This window comes from Mangifera indica, chromosome 7, assembly GCF_011075055.1.
Source record: "Mangifera indica cultivar Alphonso chromosome 7, CATAS_Mindica_2.1, whole genome shotgun sequence".
Classification (NCBI taxonomy): Eukaryota; Viridiplantae; Streptophyta; class Magnoliopsida; order Sapindales; family Anacardiaceae; genus Mangifera; species Mangifera indica.
Genome location: NC_058143.1, coordinates 16,227,632 through 16,241,870, shown reverse-complemented (window position 1 = coordinate 16,241,870; position 14,239 = coordinate 16,227,632). Strand labels below are relative to the sequence as shown.

The 14,239-nt window shown below is 38.5% G+C and overlaps 2 protein-coding genes and 1 long non-coding RNA gene across 4 annotated transcripts; 1 reads left to right on the top strand and 2 right to left on the bottom strand.

Moving 5' to 3' along the window:
* Positions 1-9: 9 nt before the first annotated feature.
* On the bottom strand, positions 10-13,863 carry LOC123220767 (ABC transporter B family member 19-like). 2 transcript variants are annotated; one of them, XM_044643361.1, is made up of 10 exons: positions 13,548-13,863; positions 13,392-13,446; positions 12,608-12,783; positions 12,312-12,512; positions 10,395-10,654; positions 10,002-10,315; positions 9,714-9,937; positions 8,948-9,291; positions 8,429-8,856; positions 5,892-8,085 (listed from the first exon to the last, which is right to left on the bottom strand). In XM_044643361.1, the coding sequence occupies exons 1-10, from the start codon at positions 13,845-13,847 to the stop codon at positions 6,602-6,604; spliced, it is 3,786 nt and encodes a 1,261-aa protein (XP_044499296.1). In that variant the 5' UTR covers positions 13,848-13,863; the 3' UTR covers positions 5,892-6,601. The 2 variants fall into 2 exon arrangements, 1 of the variants encoding a protein (XP_044499296.1); XR_006503150.1 differs by lacking the exons at positions 12,312-12,512; positions 12,608-12,783; positions 13,392-13,446; positions 13,548-13,863 and adding an exon at positions 10-132 and having other exon boundaries at positions 6,515-8,085; positions 10,395-10,676.
* LOC123221524 lies at positions 493-5,730 on the bottom strand. The gene has a single exon (XM_044644358.1). The coding sequence runs from the start codon at positions 5,728-5,730 to the stop codon at positions 493-495; it is 5,238 nt and encodes a 1,745-aa protein (XP_044500293.1).
* On the top strand, positions 7,894-8,297 carry LOC123220769. Its single transcript, XR_006503151.1, has 2 exons — positions 7,894-8,024; positions 8,236-8,297. It is a non-coding gene; the product is annotated as an uncharacterized LOC123220769 (long non-coding RNA).
* Positions 13,864-14,239: the final 376 nt, after the last annotated feature.

Sequence of the window (14,239 nt, the reverse complement as noted above, 5' to 3'; positions counted from 1 at the left end):
TATTATAAGGAAATTCAATTCAGTCTGGTATATTATGTTCAATAACAGTGTACTTATTCTTGAATATCACTAAAGGATAAACGAATACACAATACAATATTATTGTTGTGGCTTCTTAGCTTGGCTTCTGATAGGGATCTGAAGGAGGCAGAGGCTGCTTGTGAGGCTCAACCTTGTCCCAGCTACAAATCTTTGCAAGACTACTGTTTAGTTGTTAAGTTCTCTGTAATATTGGCACTGTAAATGTAACTTTGTATGAAACAATATTGAAGAAAATACTATTTGTATTGATCACGTTGCATAAAATAAAGATGTAGCCTCAAACTTGAGCACTCATCACATGAAATTCAGAACAAAGAGTAATTGTACCAGAACTTAACTCATAACTGGCACCATTTACATTTTGTTTACAAACCAAAAGCATAAAAGACAAATTGAAATCACAAGAACAACCAAGAACAGTTTCCAGCTTTCGAGAGGCCGGTTCTCTCCTCAATCTTCTCCCTTCTCTGAAAAAATCGTCTCCCCTCCCCACATACTCTCCAGGCTCTTTATCTTTTCCTTCTCCTCACTGTTGCTTTTCCAGTCCTGATTCGCCAGCTCATCAGCCAGTATAACCGTGGCTCCCTCTTTTTTCTGCATATCCCTCTTTTCTTGCTGATTTGTTGCAGATTGTGTTATTTCTGAATTGCTGTCACCTGCAGGCTTTTTATCATGCTCTGCTATTTGTAACATTTCTGAAATGCTGCCACTTGTTGAATCCACACCTTTGCCACCTGTACTTCCATTGCTAGAGTTATTTAGCATTTTCACAGCCTGTGTATTTAGATTGATGTTCTTGTTTCTTCTCATTTTCTTTACGTATACCCGAGCTCTAACATTACCCCGCCCATCCAAAGGCACCTTGTCCTCAAGGTATAAGTGCGGAAAGGTCTGTATTAAGTTCTTGTACAATTCCCATGAATTCTCATGGTCTGGTAGGTTGTGCCATTTAATGAGTAGCTCCAAATCCCCTTGTTGTGAATATCTGAAATTCAAGACTTCTTCAGGTTGGACCTCCAGCTCGCCTTCTTCATTTAAGCAGTATGGAAGGGGTTGACTTAGCACTGACGGTCCTACTCTCCTCTTCAGCTGTGATACGTGAAAGACAGGATGAATTTTTGCTGTCTCCGGAAGTTTTAATTTGTAAGCAACTGACCCAATTCTTTCTTCAATCTGAAAGGGTCCATAGAAGCGAGGACTCAATTTTTCGTTCGGTTTCGTAGCTAAAGATCGAAACCTATACGGCTGTAGCTTCAAAAAGACTTGATCACCCACTGAAAATTCTAATTCTCTTCTGCTCTTGTCTGCTATTTTTTTCATTCTTTCTTGGGCAGCATGCAGGTTCCTCTTTAGTCTGTCCAAGATTTCATTCCGCTGTTTAATCATTGCATCAACATCATCTATTTTCGAAGGCTCATCTACCAACCTCAGAAGTGGTGGGGGATCCCTGCCGTAAACTCCTTTAAATGGTGTCATACCTGTCGAAGCGTTAAACGTGGTGTTGAACCAATATTCAGCCCATTGTAACCAATTCGGCCATGTGCGCTGTTGCTCAAAACAGAAACATCTAAGATAAGTCTCGAGACCCCGGTTTACTACCTCAGTTTGTCCGTCGGTGTGAGGGTGGTAGGCCGAGCTAAATTTAAGTGTTGTTCCTGACGCTTTAAACATTTCAGACCAGAAATTACTCATAAAAACTCGATCACGATCTGAAACGATAGTGCGGGGAAACCCATGAAGCCGAACAATTTCCCTAATAAAGATACTAGCGATATCTCTTGCTGTGTAAGGGTGGCGTACAGCCATGAAATGTCCGTATTTGGTTAATCTATCAACCACTACAAGTATAGTGTCAAACCCTTTCACCTTCGGTAGCCCCGTTATGAAATCCATAGACACGTCTTCCCAAATTCTTGAAGGAATGGGAAGAGGCTGAAGAAGTCCAGCAGGGGAAAGAGCCTCATACTTGGTTCGCTGACATACTTCACATTCGGCTACAAATTGTTTGATATCGCTCTTCATTCCCTCCCAATAGAGTACTGTAGATATCCTTTTGTATGTTCTAAGGAAACCAGAATGCCCTCCCATAGGAGAAGAGTGAAATTCAGCTAAGAAAATTGGAACCAACCTGGACCCACGTGACACTACCATTCTGCCTTGGTACATCAAGCTCCCATTCTTCAAACAATAACCTCCATGTGAATTAGAGCCTATCAACAAATCTTGAATAATCTGTCGTAGCTTGTCATCTTTGAGTGCTTCCTCCTGTATGACGTTCACACCAACAGGAATCTGAATAGAAATAACTTTGAATTCCCCATCACTTCCTGGTTTCCTTGATAGAGCATCCGCTGCTTTGTTTTCGCACCCTGGCCTATAAACGATGTCGAAGTCAAATCCAAGCATTTTTACTAGCCATTTCTGCTGCTCATGCCCCACGATTTTCTGTTCAGTCAAGAACTTGAGACTTCTTTGGTCAGTTCTCACCTGGAAATGTCGTCCTAACAAATAATGACGCCACTTTTGAAAAGCCATAACAATCGCCATTAGTTCACGTTCATAAACTGATTTTCCTTTGTTTCGGGGTGACAACGCCTTGCTCAAAAATGCAACTGGTCTTTCGGACTGCATAAGAACTGCTCCTAGCCCTGACCCGGATGCATCAGTTTCAACAATGAACTCCTTAGTGAAGTCAGGCATTGTTAACACCGGTACCGTCACCATGGCTTTCTTAAGGGCTTCGAAAGCTACCTGTGCTTCATCGCTCCACCTGAAAGAATTTTTCTTTAATAAATTAGTTAAAGGTTCGGCAATTTTTCCATATCCACGAACAAACCTTCTGTAATATCCGGTTAATCCCAAAAAACCTCTCAAATCCCGCAAGTCACGGGGTGCTGGCCAATTTTGCATATCGCTAATTTTTTTAGGGTCAGCTTCAACTCCTTCTCGTGACACCACGTGGCCTAAGTAACTCATTTTGTCCCTGCCAAACTGACATTTCTTTCTGTTAACTACAAGCTGATGATTTCTTAACACAGCAAATACCTCTCTGAGATGTTGGCAGTGATCGTTGAGTCCTTTACTATAGACTAGAATGTCATCAAAAAAAACCAATACAAATTTTCGAAGATAAGGACGAAATATATCATTCATCAAGCCTTGAAATGTTGCTGGTGCATTCGATAACCCGAAAGGCATCACAAGAAATTCGTAGTGGCCATCGTGCGTACGAAAAGCCGTTTTCTCTACATCCGACTCTTTCACTTTTATTTGGTGGTACCCCGATCGAAGGTCTAATTTACTAAAAATCACAGCTCCTGCTAGCTCATCAAGAAGTTCATCTATCGTCGGAATCGGGAATTTATCAGGTATGGTTATCCGATTCAGCGCTCTATAATCCACGCAAAACCTCCATCCTCCATCTTTTTTCCTTACCAGTAACACGGGGCTTGAGTAAGGGCTTACGCTAGATCGTATTATTCCCGCCATTAACATCTCTTTCACCATTCTTTCGATCTCGTTCTTCTGAAAATGTGGATAGCGGTATGGTCTCAAGTTCGGCGGCTGCGCTCCTTCTATTAAGCGAATGGCATGGTCCCTTTCCCTTTCTGGAGGCAGTCCGTGGGGATCCCTGAATAAGTCTTCAAATTCATTTAGCAAAGGTACTAAGGTAGGAAGGATTTCATTAATTTCAGCCTCACACGTATCAGCTTCTTCTCCTGATTTTAGGCAAAACCCATGACCCCCATTTGAAATAATTTTCAACAGCGTACTTACAGAAGACTCCAATTTAGACAACGAAACATCCCCCTTCAATTCCACTTTTTGTCCCTCCCATTCGAATCGCATGGTTTGCTTACCCCAATTTGATTTCACCTCTCCGAGACGACTGAGCCAATCAATTCCGAGTATCATGTCCACTCCTCCCAATTTGAAAGGAAGAAAATCTTGAACTATTCGGACTCCCTGAACCATCAACTCAACATCCTTGCACCTCCCAATCCCGGACACTTTTCTGTTATCTCCTAACAACACTGTGAATTTTGCAGGCTTAATAGGGATTTGTAATTCAGACACCATTCTATCTGAAATAAAGTTGTGTGTCGCACCACTGTCCAATAACACCAGCACCTGTTTTCCCCTCACAGTTCCAGCGAATTTCATTGTTTTTGGAGAGTCAATTCCCACTGTAGAGCTAGAGTTTAAGCTTGCTTCTAACTCTCTCTCTTCCGTTGCTTCTTCTTCTGTCCCCTCTTCATCATCTTTTTCGGACTCATCTTCACAGGATACCATTACTCGAAGTTGCCTGAATCGACACCGGTGCCCTGGTGTGTATTTTTCATCACATCTGAAACATAGCCCTTTTTCTATCTTGGATCGATACTCCGCATCTGACAACCGACGTGAGTTGTATTCACGACGCTGATTAGAGGTTGAAGCCATCGATTGGATTGGAGCTTTGGCCTTTGATGTTGCGTTAGTGTAGGGAAAGATGCTCTCTGTTTTGTTTTGGCTGAATGGACGAAGGCTTAGTGTGGGATGGTTTGTACTAAGACTTGAATTCATGGGTGGGTTAGCTACAGGACGAGTGGGCTGGGTAGTGGATGTATAAGATAAGTTGGGGTTATTGGAAGCATTGGGCCGTGAGTTTGGATGATGAACTGGGTAACTTATGGTAGATGTTGGGTTTGGGTTCGAGGGAAATGTGTAACGGGTCAATGGGTGATGAGTTTTTGAGTAGAGTTTTCCAGGTCGATTACTTGCCTTCTCTTCAATCACTGCATTTTTCCTTTCTATTTCCTGTGCTCTTTCCATGGTCTCTTCCAACGTCGTCGGTCGGAACAAACGGACCTCCTCCCTAAGCTCTTCTGTCAGCCCATTTAAGAAAATTACTATCAAAGTGTTATCCGATAATTCCTCTATCTCTGCTGATAATAATTCAAATCGACACCTATATTCTTTAACTGAATCGATCAGACGAATGGAAAATAGCTCCTCTTGGGCTGATCGTTCGTCATCCGGTCGAAAGCGCTTAAGTGTCGCGCTTCGAAAATCTCTCCAATCGATAAATGGTTGCCTGCGTCTTCTCCATCGGAACCAGTGAAAGGCTGCTCCCTCCATACACACTCCTACTGCTGCAAGTCTTTCCCGCTCTGCTATTCCGTTCACATCGAAGTAACGTTCAATCTTTTCTAGCCATTCCAAGGTTTTCTCCCCGTCGAACAAGGGCAAATCCAGCCGTCGAAACTGGATATCCCTTCTGGTCCCTCCCCGATAATTATTGTTGTTTCTGTCATCTTCTGTGGCCTCTTCATCATTCCCCACTTCCTCCATTCTTGCCGACGGAGGTGCTGGTCTCTCTCCAATGGATGGGTTATGGAAAGGAGATGGTTCCCTGTCAATGGGCACTGTGTTTTGCTGAGTGGGCGTCTGAGATAAAGAAGGTCCGGCTCCTACAGAAGCCTTCCCTTTGTCGCCTCCATCTCTCCCAATCATAGCTTCCTTCAAGTCCCGGAGATATGCTTTCATGACCTCCACGCTACCTTCCAATCCTTCCATCCTAACCTTATTTTCGTTCATTTTCGTTCCTATGTCTCTGTTCAGTTCTTCCAATCGCTTATCCACCTCGGACATCTTCTGTCTAACTTCTGTCATCTCATTCTCTAATGCTTCTACTCGGCCCTCCATTCTCGTCATGCTCTGATACCAAATGATAGGGATCTGAAGGAGGCAGAGGCTGCTTGTGAGGCTCAACCTTGTCCCAGCTACAAATCTTTGCAAGACTACTGTTTAGTTGTTAAGTTCTCTGTAATATTGGCACTGTAAATGTAACTTTGTATGAAACAATATTGAAGAAAATACTATTTGTATTGATCACGTTGCATAAAATAAAGATGTAGCCTCAAACTTGAGCACTCATCACATGAAATTCAGAACAAAGAGTAATTGTACCAGAACTTAACTCATAACTGGCACCATTTACATTTTGTTTACAAACCAAAAGCATAAAAGACAAATTGAAATCACAAGAACAACCAAGAACAGTTTCCAGCTTTCGAGAGGCCGGTTCTCTCCTCAATCTTCTCCCTTCTCTGAAAAAATCGTCTCCCCTCCCCACATACTCTCCAGGCTCTTTATCTTTTCCTTCTCCTCACTGTTGCTTTTCCAGTCCTGATTCGCCAGCTCATCAGCCAGTATAACCGTGGCTCCCTCTTTTTTCTGCATATCCCTCTTTTCTTGCTGATTTGTTGCAGATTGTGTTATTTCTGAATTGCTGTCACCTGCAGGCTTTTTATCATGCTCTGCTATTTGTAACATTTCTGAAATGCTGCCACTTGTTGAATCCACACCTTTGCCACCTGTACTTCCATTGCTAGAGTTATTTAGCATTTTCACAGCCTGTGTATTTAGATTGATGTTCTTGTTTCTTCTCATTTTCTTTACGTATACCCGAGCTCTAACAGCTTCTGATGAGCAACTTAAGCATGCCAACTTCTTCAAGTTTAATACTTGTATATCTCCTTATTTTTTGTCCTGTATAGCTACGTATTTGTCTACATCAGTTCACACTGAAGCTCTGGAGCTGGTACAATCTTGAATAAACTCCCTCTGGAGCTGCAACAAGAGTTGAGTGTGAACCCATCTCCACAATTTTACCTTTGTCCATCACAACTATCGTATCAGAATTCATTACTGTTGAAAGCCTGTGTGCAACAGTGATCTGGGTGATCCTGGATGGCAGTTCTTCACAGCTGCCTTTCTGGTTTAGTGATTCCAGGGCACTCACGATGACTCTTTCAGATTCCCCATCCAGAGCGCTTGTTGCTTCGTCAAGAAGTAAGATTGCAGGCTTCTTTAGTAGGGTTCTGGCAATGGCTATCCTCTGCTTTTGGCCTCCAGAAAGTTGGCAGCCTTTCTCACCGACAACTGTGTCGAAACCATCAGGCAAACTACTTATGAATTCATATATGTTTGCTTTCTTTGATATTTCCACAATTTCAGTTTCAGAAGCTTCATCATTCCCATAGCAAATGTTGCTTCTGATTGAAGAACTGAAAAGAAGTGGTTCTTGCTCTACCAAGCCTACTTGTGACCTCAGTCTTCTCAAATTGTACTCTTTTATGTCCTTTCCATCAATCAGAATTCTACCTTCCAAGGTATCATAAAATCTCAGCAAAAGGGCTAAAACAGATGACTTTCCAGCTCCACTTGGCCCAACTAGAGCCACCTTTAATCCAGATTCAATTTGTAAACTGAAATTGTTCAGCACAGTCACTTCAGGTCTTAAGGGGTAGTTAAATGTTACATTCTGAAACTTAATGTCACCTTTAATACTCCAAATCTCTGAACTCTCAGGTTTATCTGGTTCGATCTCAGTTTTCCTATCAAGGATCTCGAACACTGGAGTTAGGACGTTAATGGCAGAAATTACAAGAGGGATCAGTGTCCACAATTCTGTGATTGAAGGTACTGTGAGAGAGAAAATCTGATATGCTCTTATGCCATTTTTAAAAGTGGCCTGATTCTTTTCAATCAAATGTGTCGTGTACCACAAAGCAACAGCATGTGCTATATTCCACAAGCAGAGGGAGACGCCTTGAATGAGCCCATATTTGATACTTTGTTTCCTGCTATTTCTCTTTGGAATTTCTAAAGAAATTTTGGCTTTCCTGAGTATATTTTCTTCATGGCAAAAAGATGCAACGGTTCTTATGTTGGCTGCAGACTCAGAAGTAAGGGCAACAAACTCAGAATGCGCAGCAGCAGCAGCATCACCTGAAAATCCTTTAGCAGAAATGGCTTGAATATATCCTCCTATGAAATGGCATGGCATCACCGCCCAAGCTACCAGTGCCATTCTCCAGTTTACATATGCACTTACTATGGTTGCAATTAGTATGGAAGAGATGCATTGGACGATAACAGACATACGATCAGAGATAATGGTCTTGACCATGGCACTGTCAGTGATAATCCGCGAGGTAAGTGAGCCAGCATTGTTCTCAGGTTTTTCAAACCATGCTAGTTCATTCTGCAGTACACCTACAAGATTGTCATGCAATGAAAGTTAAAAAGGCTTTTTTAGTTTGAACTTTTGACAAAAGCTCATATATATTACTATATATGATCTTTTTAGATATCATGGGACATGTAAACCCAAAAAAGCTAATTTTTCCTTGCTTTCCCTTTCAGGTAAACCTTCAAATTTTGGGAAAAAGCATGAACTTCTCTTATAGAGAAATGAAACTTCGAGGTAGGTACATGATTTTCAAAATTTGAATGAAAGTTTAGTCTCTTACAATGACATAAGAGAGGTCAACTAAAGTTTTTTCCAGGAAAAGAAATGATTATGCAGATGATGCATATCGATGAAGGCAGTGGAAACCTGTATATAGAGCTCTTTTAAGGTTTATCATGGCCTTCTCTCCTACCACACCAAAGAAATAGTGCTGCACGGTGTGAGTGAACAATGAAAACAGTCCAACCAAAGAAAAGAACAATGAGAACCGTCTAACTCTTTGCTTGGCATCATTCTCATAATATGCCACTCCTATTGTCATGATGAAGAACCCAAATAAAGGCTTTGAGATTCCAGAGAAACCTGCTGCAATGGAACCAATGAAAGTTCTCAGAAGGTCTCCCTCTTTCAAGCCAAACCAAATTCTGAAGAATATAGTCCTTCTATTCACTTTCCCTTCTTGTTGCTTGGTAGATTCACTAAGCTCTCCGTTGGCCTCTCCAGATTTCTCTTGTTGGTCAATATATGAAAGTTGTTTGTGAGTACTTTCAGGTTTTTCCATGGAATCTTTAACTCTGCTATGCATTTCAAACAAAAGCAAGATATAACTAGTTCTGCGTTCATCATGATAGTATATGAAAGCAGGATATTTTTTTGTGTACCAACCTTGAATCGTCAACTTGATCAAGGTTCTGCATGTGAAATAACTTGTTGTAGAATTTGCTGGTCTCTAGCAAGCTATGGTGAGTACCTGTTTCAGCAACTTTTCCATTTTCTACAGTGGTAATGATATCTGCATTAATGATAGTGGACATTCTGTGCGCGATCAAGATGACTGTCCTCCCTTTCATAGCATTCACAAGGGCCTCTTGAACCAGCTTCTCTGACTCTGAATCAAGCGCACTTGTGGCCTCATCAAGTAAAAGGATTGGAGGATTCTTTAGAATAGCTCTTGCTATGGCAATTCTCTGCTTTTGTCCCCCTGATAACTGGACTCCCCTTTGTCCTAACTGGAAATTTATCATTATGCACAGGAAAATTAAGCTGGGACTGTCATTTTGCAAGAGAATGTGTGGTTTTTTTTTATCCTGTGATTCAAGTCCTGATAAAGTTTGCTCACTTCATGTACTATGCAATTTGCAAGCCGTTAAGTATACTTACTTTCCTTCCTTTTTTATGTTGAATCTTTATGTATCTCAATTACTTTTATACTATGCATGCTTATGTTATTGTAACGATTATTTAAGGTTCAGGGTTCAGGTTTAGGGTTAGAGTGAATTGAATTGATGTTTTAGGTTCTGTTTATGAACTGAATATATTAAAACAAAAACTAACCACTTATTTGTGTTAACTAGCTATGAAACAATTAGTGAATTTGTGTATCATTTGCCCACAAATATTGGTGAGGAAGGTAAACAGGAGGAAGAAATACCTCAGTAAAGTACTGATCTGGAAGCTCTGATATAAAAGTGTGCGCATTTGCCATCACTGCTGCCTTTTGGATATCATCATCAGTGGCATCCATGTTTCCAACTCTTAAGTTATTCTTAATGGTGCCAGCGAAGAGTACCGGTTCTTGGGAAACTAATCCTATGTTCTTTCTCAGGAACTTCAGATCAAGATCCTTGATGTTATAGCTGTCAACCAGAATCACTCCTGCAGGATAGTCATTTCATCAGACTTAGAAATTTTCCTATTCAATATGTATACCTTGATATACCTCTAGAGGGATCATAGAATCTTGCAACCAAGGAAATGACTGTGCTTTTTCCACACCCACTACTACCCACCAAAGCCACCATTTTTCCTGCTGGAATTGACAATGAAAATCCATCAAGGATCATTTGGTCAGGGCGCGATGGATACGCGAATGTTACATCTCTTATGTCAATGTTACCATTCACCTTCTCAAGCGTCTTTCCTTTTGAATCATAACATATGGTTGGCTTTCTTTCGATTACTTGGAAGATCTCGAATCCTGCAGCTTTTGCCTGATTGAAGATTTGAATATCAGGTGCTGCATAAGTCAGTGCTCTGCAATACAAAAGAAGCCAGATTTCATATATACTAGATCCAGTTAATGGATATTAGACATATTGGAGTGGTTTCTTACATAGCTCCAAAGAGAATGCTCATCACAGCGGCTAACACTTCTCCTCCGGTTGCCCTGCCTCTAACAACAACAACAGCACCAATGTAAATGATGAGAGCCCAACAACAGAAAGTGACAGTTTGTATCATCCCAACTCCAACTCCTTTTATGAGTGCCTCTCCTTTGCTCATAATAATCTGCCTGTCCATGCCGTCAGAGAATGATTTTATTGCACTATTCTCCCCAACAAATGCAAACACCGTTTTGATTTGAGAAATAACCTGTAACATATATTGAAATTAATGTTTGAAAACAGCTTCTTTTACACATTGAGGAAGAACGTAGGTATTTATACAAGCAATATTATGCATATACATATATTTTTTTTAGTATACAATTGAATATATAAATGATATGTTATCATGTGATTGGATGTTACTTTATCATTAATTGAAAATCACTCTATCACAATGTATCTAATTATATATTCAAAAGCGGCAAACGTAAGATTTTTATTTAGAGGGAGCCGCCGCAGCTCTTCCATTGTATATGAATGAACAAATCAAAACTTAAAAGAAAAAAAACTACCAAACTTTAAGTGAAAACAATAATATAAAAGAAAATCACAATAGCAAAAATATTTTTTTACATAAAAAAAACCTTTTAAGAAGAAAAAAAAATCACACAATTGTGATACAAAAATTACCAAATAAATATATGAAATATATTTTATCTAAATTTATAACTTAAATCACAATTCTAACACAAATGAAGTAATGAACTACAAAAATTATCAGATAAGTAGATATATTGGTAGTTTATTACCCTTATAATTAACTCCTACTTACCTTTGAGAGGATTTCTAAAAAATAGCCAAACTTTTTGGGTTTGATAATAGTTTTTTGAACTTTGGGAGATAGGAAATCTAGACAGTATTATTGTTTTGAAGACAATTTTGCTTTAGTCTTACCAATACATTTAAAATTAATAATTTTTTATTAAATTGGAATTACTTAACAAAATTAAGTTTCATTTGTACCTTATAGAATTAATCTCTTTTCATCTTATTCTAAGAAACCTGAAGTAGTAAAATTTGTTATTGGATCTATACGATACTTTTCATTTTACTGTTAGAGTCTATTTCATAATATGCTTCCTAATTCTCAAAAATCTAATAAATTATATAATTATAATATTGATACTACATAATATTTAGTGATAGGTACATAAAATCATTTGCAATTAATAATTGTTCATACATAAGTTTTTGTTGTGTTGAAGCAAATACAAATTTCTCGTTTGTAAACTATAAAAGGTTGACACAAAACTTTAAAACATTTAATTGAAGAATTTTATAAAGGAATGTCAACACTAACCATCTAATAATTACACCCAAATAACTTTCAAATTAAAATCTTATAATTCATCCCATAAATACTAGAAATGTCAATCAAAAGAAAAAAAATTTAAAAAAAAATCCACATATCATTTATCTTTAAAAATTCAAAATAAATCAATTAATTTATTAAATAAACGAACAAAATAAAAAAGCATTACAACTTTTAACAATAACAAATCTATCAACATGGTGAGATCAAAATCCTAGATGATATGACTAAAAGATTGAATTGAAAAGTAAAAAATGAAGAAATTTATAATATGATAAATTTTAGAAAATGTGAAAAAATATGGTGTGTATATGAGGTTGTATGTATATTGGTTTGGGTTGGGAACAATTATTAAGATGGAAGTGGTTTAAAAAAAAAAAAAAAAAATTACTTTTGGGCTATATTGATTTGGGTTGGAAAAAATTATGTTTTGATGATGAGCCTTCTCATAATTTTTTATTTGAGAGTGCAGCTGTGTCTACATAATTTTTTATCGAAAGTATATATCTCTTGACAGTATTATCAGAGTGCTACAGTAACAACTAATTACCTGTTCTACCATGGCTGCAGCTTCTGAGAGGTAATGCATTTTAGTGGCTGAAATAGTGTTCATTTTATTAGTGTAAGTAGCTCCAATCACAAGTATCATTGGAACAACTAAAAAATTAAGCAGTGACAGTTCCCAACAGCAAATCGCAGCAACCAAAATTCCAGAAAAGAAAGTTGCAAGGCTTGAAAGAAGATGGCCCAACTGCATGTGTGTGTGTATATATATGATTATGTTCAGTGAGGCGGAAAATATTTATTAAACTGATAGCATCAATTGTATTATAATTATGTATCGACCTTCTCTCCAATGGCATCTTGTATGACACTCATGTGGTTACTCACTCCAGTTATAATTTTGCCACTACTTAAATCTGCATCAAATGCTCCCATCTCTTGAGCAAGAATCGCTTGCAAGTAGGCTAATCTCATTCTTGCCATCTGTCTTTCACTTGTGTACATCCAGCATCCGATCTCTGCGGTGAAATTAAAACAACACGTGATTGTCTTGCATCCTACAATCTTCTTTCTCTTTCTCTTTCTCTCTCTCTATATGTATGTATGTATGTGACAATATGCAAATATGCAAGGTAAAACCCATATTTGGCGCTCACATAGGACAACTATCGTGGAGACATTACTTGACTAATTTTGGGAATGTATAAAGTATTAAGGGATTCTTCTAGCTATCAACTTAAGTTCTTAGCTCTTATAATATTTCGTGTATATGTGATATTAGAGTTATCAAGGTCCAAGTCCCATTGAGAGTGGGCGTAGGGAATATGCGAATATGCAAAATAAGGCCCACATTTGGCCCTCATATAAGACAACCAATTTGGCTAGTGTGTGTATATATGTACTAATGTATTTGGCATTGCATCAGAAAAGACTTTGTAGAAAAAGGCCAATTTCCCGTGTATATGTATATACTAAAGTATTTGGCATTGCATCAGAAAAGACTCTGTAGAAAGAGGCCAAATTTCCCGTGCATATATATATATATATGCATTTGGCATTGCATCAGAAAAGACTTTGTAGAAAGAGGCCAAATTTCCTGTGGTATACAAAAGGATTTGCTACGTACCTACTATTCCAGCTGGGAATGTGGCGAAAGCCATGTACCAAACGAATGGAATAACCTGGTGGGTAAATGAACAAACTGATGAAAATCTACTATGTGTGCTTAAGTGGAAAATGATTTTATTATCAGTAAAAATCTAGAAAAGCTAGCTGAATATACCTTTCTAAGGGCTTTAACAGTCTCCTTCTTGTCACCTATATTGTTTCCATAAGCATTAAGCGCTTTTCCCAGCAGATAATAGCCCATGGGTAGAGCCAAGCCATGCACAAAAGAACCAAAGGTCCCAAGCATCATGAGCAGCCAATCCACTCCATCTGCATAACTCAAAAGCTTTCGAAATGGCAAAGCTTTGACAGCAATCTTCTTCTTCATTACTTCCCCATCCCTTGAATCAGCACTACTCTTTCCCTCTCCATCGTTTTGCATGATGAGCTTTCGAGGATCTCTTTGCAAATTCATACAATGCAGTTACTGATTTAAAATAGTTGCGGCGATATTATAGAGTTAAATATACACATGCAAAGATACAGTCAGCTTTGTTAAGTACGTTTAATATACAATTATTTTAAATTAACAAGTCCGTCAAAGGAATATATGTTGAATATACTTGGGTTCTCCTTGGCTTCATCTCTCTGTTTCCTTTTCTGGGTGTGTCATTAGATGCTGGAGCACATAAAACATACAGAAGATACACAAAAGGATCAGAGTTTTGCATTATTTTACTTAGTTAATATTGAAAATTATTTATTCAACGTGTTTTTTGTGAAAATCTTACGTAAAAATTGAAGTGTTTTATTTCATGTGTTGTTTTATAATGTTATCTATTTCTGTTAGGATCTCAAGTGTAAAGT